Source organism: Enhydra lutris, unplaced genomic scaffold (assembly GCF_002288905.1).
Source record: "Enhydra lutris kenyoni isolate GAN:26980312 unplaced genomic scaffold, ASM228890v2 scaffoldscaffold36, whole genome shotgun sequence".
Classification (NCBI taxonomy): domain Eukaryota; kingdom Metazoa; phylum Chordata; class Mammalia; order Carnivora; family Mustelidae; genus Enhydra; species Enhydra lutris.
The window spans coordinates 18,141,078-18,149,619 of NW_019154120.1; the positions used below are offsets into that span (position 1 = coordinate 18,141,078).

At 47.4% G+C, this 8,542-nt stretch overlaps 1 protein-coding gene across 2 annotated transcripts in view; it reads left to right on the forward strand.

Annotated features, from left to right (window-relative positions):
- The first annotated feature begins 230 nt into the window (after nt 1-230).
- The window catches only part of LOC111154263 (ferrochelatase), a 37,991-nt gene continuing 29,679 nt past the window's right edge, over nt 231-8,542 (forward strand). For both annotated transcript variants that reach the window (XM_022513772.1, XM_022513771.1), the window contains exons 1-2: nt 231-412; nt 5,420-5,546. In XM_022513772.1, coding sequence (XP_022369480.1) covers nt 346-412; nt 5,420-5,546 — 194 coding nt within the window. In that variant the 5' untranslated portion in view covers nt 231-345. The remainder of the gene's footprint in view (nt 413-5,419; nt 5,547-8,542) is intronic.

The following is an 8,542-nucleotide window of genomic DNA, read 5'->3' on the forward strand; positions in this document are numbered from 1 at the left end:
AGGGCATTCGTTCAGGGTGATCCGGGGCCGAGCCCGGCTCCAGCACCGGGAACCGCCGGGTGGTAGGGCGCTGCCACTAAGGCTGCTCGGGGCGGGTTTTACCCCCGGGACCGCCCCGTGGTGCGGTCGGCTCCCGCGAGGGGCGTGTCTTCCTTGGCCCCGCCCCGGAGGCCCCGGCCGGGTGCGGCCCGCAGCGAATGAGCAGGCGCGCTGTAAGGGCTCAGGGGGGCGACGACGCGAGATAAGGCCTGGGGTGGCGGTGACAGCAGCTCGGCGCCTAGGGGCTCGGCACCCGATCGCGCCACCGCGGGAGGAACCCGGGTTCCGGGCGAGGCTGCCCCGGGAATGCTTTCAGGAGGCACAAACATGGCTGCGGCCGTGCGAGCTGCGGGCGCCCTGCTCCGCGACCGGCGTAAGTGAGGCTGTCGCGGCCGCCACCGCCGCGGACGTCCCTGAGACGGCGGGGGCAGCCGGCGCCGGGGACCCCGGGCCTGGGGGCTTCCGGGAGCGGCGCAGGAAGCTCCGCGCGAAGGGGCGAGGGGCGCTGTGGAGGTGGGACCGGAAAGGGGTGGCGGTCTGGGAGGGCGAGAGCTGGTACGTGGGTCATCAGCGGGGCGCTGCCGGGAGGGGTCCGGGAGCACCGCGGGTCAGCTGGGTGGCCTTGAGCAGTGCGGGAGTTTGTCAGCGCCTTAGTTCTTACCTGTAAAATCAGTAATGGGCGTCAGGGGGTTGTTGGGAACGTTAGGGGAGGGAGGGTGTGTTAAGGACCTGCCAGGGAGGATGGTAACTAAGGCATCGTGGTCATCACCGCGGGCATCTGTCCTGGAGTTCCCTCCCTGGTGATGGTGGTCGCAGCGTGTCCACTGCTGCTGAATGGTGACTGGGCACGGACCTGCCTTATTTTTTCTTAGCAGTTCCCCAGTTCACCAGTCTGGTGCCCACTGAGAAGGAATGGAGAGAATCCACTTTGAATTTCCATCAACTTATTACAGGTGCCTTTGTAGAAAGATGGTTAGGACCCAGTTTATACTGAGGGTCAGGTCCCTAAGGGTACTGGGAGCAAAAGGCATTAACTTTTTTTTTTTTTTTTAAAGATTTTATTTATTTATTTGACAGAGATCACAAGCAGGCAGAGAGGCAGGTAGACAGAGAGGAGGAAGCAGGCTCCCTGGCTCGATCCCAGGACCCTGAGATCATGACCTGAGCCGAAGGCAGCGGCTTAACCCACTGAGCCACCCAGGCGCCCCGGCATTAACTTTTAAGAAGAGGACGCGCAGTGCCAGTAATGGGGCTGAAAGGTGGATTGAATTAGTGTTTTCTTTCTTCCGCCCTTTCTGTGGAAAATCTGACAGGTTCTACATTTGAGGTCATAGAACAGTATGGGAAACTTTAAATGATTTGTTGTTCAGATTATAAGTAACTAAGTGGAAGGATTCAGAGACCATAACAAAAGTGGATTTGAAGTCAATTGAATTATGGACTCTGATTTTAAGATGTAGTTATAATACCTTAATCATCTTGTTGAAATGAAGGAATTAACATTGTCGGGTTGGAAAAAATTGAGTAGTATTTTTGAAAACAAATTCTGAAGGTACAAGTGTAAAAGCAAAGTCTTATACTACGTTTTTAGCATATTACAGAATCAGTAAGAACCTCCCTGGGGTGGGCCACATACTGTGTATACTATATATATTTTTTAAATTAGAAAGTGGGTAGGTTAATGAATTATTGTTTTTTCTTTTTGCCTTTTCTTTCCAAATTTTCTACATTAAGCATCTATGTCTTTCATGATTAGAAAAAAAATTCTGGAATAATAATTTAAAAAAAGAGCATTAGTGTTAAATTAGGGACACTTGGGGTGCTTGGGTGGCTCAGTGGGTTAAAGCCTCTGCCTTTGGCTCAGGTCATGATCTCAGGGTCCTGGGATTGAGCCCCGCATCAGGCTCTCTGCTCAGCGGGCAGCCTGCTTCCCCCTCTCTCTCTGCCTACTTGTGATCTCTCTCTCAAATAAATAAATAAAGTCTTTAAAATAAATAAATTAGGGACACTAGAACATTTTGGTGCCATACCAGAAAATAATTCTTTTTTTAAAACCTCCCCTCTCCAAGTGTTTATTAATAGTCACCATATAGTACATTATTTCTGCTAATTTTCAAAATGGTACCTATTTTTGTAAGTACTTTTTTTTTTTTAAGATTTTATTTATTTATTTGTCAGAGAGAGAGAGAGAGATCACAAGTAGGCTGAGAGGCAGGCAGAGGCAGAGGGAGAAGCAGGTTCCCTGCCGAGCAAGGAGCCCGATGTGGGACTCGATCCCAAGACGCCGAGATCATGACCTAAGCCACAGGCAGCCACTTAACTAACTGAGCCACCCAGGCGTCCCTGTAAGTACCTTTTGAAATAAACCTCATCCCCTATGTGGTAGGAAAAGGCTCCGTTACATATTTAAGTGCTTGTGTGCCTTTATACCCTCCCCTTCCCCAACCCTAAGCATCCAAAATATTAAATAATTTGGTTTTGGAGAATCAGTTGATACCCATGAACTTAAGTTACAGATAAACTGTTGAATGCTTCACCTTTTGGGTTTGTCCAGGAGTTAGGAAGTTTTGCTTTCTTTCTATTCTCTTCTGCATTTTCTTAGTTTTATAGCCTTCATGGTTTTGTAGGCCTTCCACAGGTGGACGAGCAGTTCATGTCATAAGTAGGGTTAGAATACCTGGTCTTAGTTCATAAGTGGGCAAGTCCCTGTTACTGAGTATTCTTCTCATTTAACCACATGTGGTGTGCCTGGTACTGTTGTTAGGGCTGGACGTAGATTTAAAATTTTTTTCCTAATCTTCACAACAGTGCTGCAGGGTTAGCCTTATCACCATTTTACAGATGAGAGAAGTGAGCCTTGGAGTAGTTCTCTGAGTTGCCCAGGTCCTGCCACACAGCCTGTTTGGTTCTGTCAGGGGTTTCCATGAGATCTCTCTGGCTCTGGAACACGGACACTCTGTGCCACACAATGCTCTCTCTGCCTTTGGATTTCTCTTAAGCTGTGAGCTGAGTATATATTCAGGAGTCTCAGTTGATCCTTTGTTTGAATAATTAAACAACTTTAGCTACGTGTATACTAATTGGTCGGAGACTACTCTTTGTTTCTCTGAAATCTTCAGATCATTAGGGGAGAGGAGTGTCATAGAGAAGTTCTTGAGAGGTGGGTATATTAACCCTAAGTCCTGAGCACAGAGGACCCATTATTAGCAGCAGTGTCCTGAGAATTTGTTCGACCACAGAGGATTCTGTAAGCGTAGGGCATGGCAACAGATCAGCAGCTTGAAAAGCTCCCAGCTCCCAGACTGTCCGAGGAAGTACTAATGTACTAGTTAACGATTCTAGTCTCACTCTCATTCCCTTCTGCCACTCCCTTTTTAAGATTCACAGGGGAAATCTTATTACCAGCAGTCAAATCATGTAATGCCCCAATTCTATTCTGATAACCCATGGAACCCAGTATAATCTCATTCATATAAGGAATCACAGACATTGTGACATGATTGAGAACCTGGTTAAATCTCATGCAGTTCAGAATTAAACTTGTCTAAAATAAGGAGATGTGAGCTGGTTTGAGACTTCATTTGAGCAGAATTGAACTTCTTTATGTCAATCTTTTGCACTTTCACTTTGAGTTAATAAGGATTGTTCAGCACAAGCTCACGTAATTGGCTCTGTTGGGAATGTGCACAATATGGATAGTTGGAAATCTAAAGGGCCTGGAGATACCATTCTCCTATATCTTATAGACAGGGTAGGTGAAAAAAATCAGCAAGTGTATTCCCTATGCTCTTACAAATGGAGCTAATGCGAGCACTGATCATCTATGGCAGGCGCTGTGAGGAGTGCATCACGGGTGTCCTTGGCTGTAATCATTACAAGGATCCTGGTAGCAAGGTGTCGACATTTTACTGGGGAAACGAATGCTCAGAAAGAGTGTAGCCTGGCCCCAGTACGTTACTAGTAAGTGGCAGAACTGGGGGCAGTCAGATCTGCTGACGCATAGCCCGAGTTCCTCACCCGGTCTCCTCTGACTCATAAGTAGGAGGAGGGTAGAAGGAGACTGATCTCAGCTGATTTCAGACCAACTGATTTGAGAGCAGAGAAGGGAGAGGTCCTGTGTACAGGGAGGGGCACCGCAGTAACCACTGTCCCACATTGCCATCTTGAGGACCTACTGTATAGCTTCAGTTTAATTTCACCGTAGGTCGTTTAAGGATGAAGATTCTTCCCGCTACAGCTAAGTAGGGCCCATGGACTCCTCAGTTCAGGTGGCTTCTCCAGGCCCACACCTAACTCTTGTGGGGCCAGGACAAGAGTGCAGATGGAGACCCACATATCATATGTGGGATAGCCAGCTAACAAGCTGTGAGATATGTTCTCTTCTCCACTACTGGCAGCTAGACCTTCATCGTGCCCTGGAAGAAATGTCAGAAATGTCAGAAAATGTCGCTGCCTTGTAGAGAGCTGCCTCTGGCCTGTAGGCTTCCCTGCTTCTCTTTCCACTGCCGGCTCTGCCCTGCGTGGTGAAGGGTCCTGTGCATATGCCTGGGCGGACACTCCAGGCTGCGTGTTCGAGCTCTGTTCTCGCCTGTGCACATAGCTTCCCTCGGGTCAAGAATTGCTTGCACGGACGGTACAACCAGCACTCAGGAGGCTAGATCTAGGAAGGAGGCCAGTGCAGACCCTGGCACTGAGTGTGGGGCTCTGGGGACAGGGAATTCTGGGGTTCTGGGTCCTGGGAGCCTGGTCAGGAATGTGGGCCATGGACCCTGGGGTCCCTGAATCCTTGGCTGTGCAGACCGCATACCCTGTTGCGGGGGGCTGCAGCAGGAGGAGGGCCAGAATGGGCCCTCTAAAGTACCCTTGTCAGGGCCCAAGGGCAATGCTAGGGTTCTCAGCACTGGTGCTTTTTTTTTTTTTTTTTTCTTTTTTAAAGATTTTAAATTTATTTATTTGTCAGAGAGAGAGAGTGCGTACGCGGAGAGAGAGAAACAAGCTGGGGGAGCGGCAGGCGGGGGGAGGAGGAGCCCTACGCAGGACTTGATCCCAGGACAGTGGACCACAACCTGAGCCAAAGGCAGACACTTAACTGACTGAGCCACCCCGGGGGGGCCGATCGCGTCAGAATCTGCCGGGGCTGAGTGAGGAGGTGTGTTCCTAAAAAAGCTCCCTGCAAGTCCCGACACGCTGCCCTAGGGGGCGCCACCCCACCTCGTCAGAGGGATTTTAAGTGCCTTGACCTCTGCGCAGAGAAATGCTGGGAAAACCTGTGCTACAGCATCTCTTTAAGTTTTAAATCCAGGACTGCTGCTCTGAGGACCTCTTCCAAAGGAATTACTTCCCCGCTAGATTTCATGCTGCTACTTTAACTTTGTCACAGTGGTGCATGGCGGCTCGAGGACCTGCCAGCCATGGAGGTGCCAGTCCATGGGAGCCACGGCAACAGCTACCGCAGAAACGGCCCGACGTGCCAGAAGCCCAAAACCACAGGTGCAACCGGGGAAGAGGTAGGACTCTAACTTGTGGTACTAATAAGAATTTCTGTTTGTGGATGCAGGCTGCTTGAGGAGAAAGCTGCTGGGGCATGCCAGTATGTAAGAGTGGGATGTTAGAGTCTTGGCTTCCTTTCAATAGCAGGAAGAGTACAGCTCTCTCTCACACACAAACACCCCCCCGCCAAGGTTTTAAATTTTTTTTGAAATTTTTTACAGATTTTTAAAAATTTTTATTAATTTTTTTCCCAGCTTTATTGAGGTATGCTTGACAAATGAAAATCCCACGGGCTTTTGTTAAAGGACACATAGCTCAGTACAGTCTGCAAATCATGTAGGAATTTAGTTCTGGAATACGTCATGTAACACAAATTATATGTATGCTGGAAGTGTATTTACAAACCTAACATAATTACCCCTATGAAATGTCTGTCCTGTATAGGATAAAGAATAACTAATCTGTCAAGAGTATATATAGTAAACTCTGCCCATTATTTTTCACTGTTAACACAGTGAACATAATTAGAAATGAAATAATATGATTTGCGATTTATTAAAGGAAGAAAGGGCCTGCTGTTCGCTGGTGGACGTCAGTGGGCATGGCGTTGTTGTTGGGTGTCTTCTTCCATAACAGAAGCCATAGCTGTGCCTGAGTCTTCCTTGGTACAGAGGCAGCACAAGGCTCTAAAAGGCAATCATTTAGATAAGTTCACAGAAATAGCACACTCCAACCCTAGCAGGGTGAAAGAAGGAAAGTTGCTGTGAGCTATTAACTTCCTGACCTTTCTTCTAGACCGGCTGTTCCATGAAAGCAATACAGCTATGAAAATGAATAGTCTTATTTTGTGTGTGTTATTTTTCATTGTGTGATTCTGGGTACGTTGACTGAACACTGAGGAAACTGAGGTTTGGGGGGGATAGAGCCATAGGCAAAGTGTTGAAACCTTTTCGAGGGAGAAGTTTTAAATATGTTATGCTATTTATACTTTTACCTTCAAACAAACGGAACCTGACATTCAGAGCTTGGTGTCAGATGGGCTGTGTCTGGAGGGAGGAGAGACAGACCACGGCTAAAGCTTTGCACTTCACATTCTCGCATGGAGGGTGTCGGACTAGGACCGCTAATGCGCCATTCGTCATGCACAACACAGTTTTGAATTAAGTGCGTGTGTATTTAGGTATTTTCAAATCATGTGCATCTCTTTCATGTGTAAGCTCATCATGGTTTATAAAACATGGGTTTGCAGAGCAGAGTAACATCCAATTCAAAGCCACTCTTGTTCTGAGCTCAGGTGTTATAGATGGAAAACAGTTCCAAATCTCGTTTGCACATTGATACCCTCTGTGGCTTAGGTAAGTCTCTTAGCTTGGGGTTTCTTAACCAGTAATCTGTTAACTGGCAGCAGTCCATGGGAAAAAGCGCTTAATTTATTGTGAGTCACAGATTTTGAGGGTGAGACACAGGATCCCAGAACACTGGTGGTCTAAAAAGAAAGATTAAAGGAGTATTACAGTTTCACAATGTAATGAATTTGGAATTTTCAGGTATCAAGAAAGGAAAACTAAATACCAGCTTGTTAATTCATTGATAGGACTTTTGGACAGAGGAGGTGGAAAAGTTGTAGGACAATGACCACCTTCCAAAATAGTTGCTTGGTTTAGTAAAAAAGAGAGGAAACCCCCTTCCTCTAACCCAGTGGTTCTCAGCAGAGGGAGGGGGAGCTCTCCTCTCCCACTCCCCAGGCGTATATGCGACGTGTGGAGACATTTTCGGTGGTGACAACTCGGGTGGGGCTTGTGCGGTTGCCACCAGCGAGTAGAGGCCAGGATGCTACTGCAACCCTGCGACATGCAGCACAGCCCTCCACGGCCGGGGACCGTCCAGCCCAGAATGCCAGGAGGGCCGAGGAAGAGAAGGGTTGGCCCAAGACAGTGATGGGACAAGCGGACCTAGTTCATCCTAAGTGGGAAGATCCCTGACGTCCCTGGAATGCAACACTGCCCTTACCCCAGGAATTGGTTCTTATTTTGGAAACTTAGGTTGAGAAATTCAGATTTCTGCCTCATTTGTGTTTGCTTAAGCAAACAGTTTCCACCTGTATACCTTTGACACACTGTCCTGGCTCACATCATCACCACATTAGTGTTTCTTTAAAATTGCAATAAAGATGTGCTCATGATCTTGTTGACTTTTCAGAACACATTAGGACTGGTCCTCCAAATAAGCCATCTCGGCAGGGCCAGCGTAGCCACTGCGGTAGTTTGAGGTAGTCTTGACGGAGGAGGGTTAGAAAGTGGGACCCCTCTGCATTTGTAACAATGGTGTTTGACATAAACTGCAGTCTGGTTGTTTCTCAGCTGCTTTATCAAGAGTGAATGGAGACAACTTCAGCCAGAAAAGAAAAAGAAGTACTGATAATCATGCTGTGACATGGATGAACCTTGAAAATTGTATGCTAAGGGAAAGAAACCAGACACAAAGGGCCACATATTATGTGATTCTATTTCTTTTTTTTTTTAAATATTTTTTAAAAAAGATTTTATTTATTTATTTGACAGAGATCACAAGTGGGCAGAGAGGCAGGCAGAGAGAGAGAGGAAGCAGGCTCCCCACTGAGCGGAGAGCCTGATGCGGGGCTCGATCCCAGGACCCTGAGATCATGACCCAAGCTGAAGGCAGAGGCTTAACCCACTGAGCCACCCAGGCGCCCCTATGTGATTCTATTTCTATGAATAAGCAGATCCATAGACCCAGAAGGCAGATCAGGGGTTGCCAAGAAGGAGCAGGAGGAAGAATGGGGAATGTCTCTAGGTTGGGGGCCGCAGACATTCTTTCAGGGTAATGAAAATGTTTAGGAATTGGATAGTTGTAATGGTCACATAACTTGGTGCATATATTAGAAACCACTGGATTGTAGTTTAAAGTGTCAGATTTTTTTTTAAAGATTTTATTTATTTATTTGACAGAGAGAAATCACAAGTAGGCAGAGAGGCAGGCAGAGAGAGAGGAG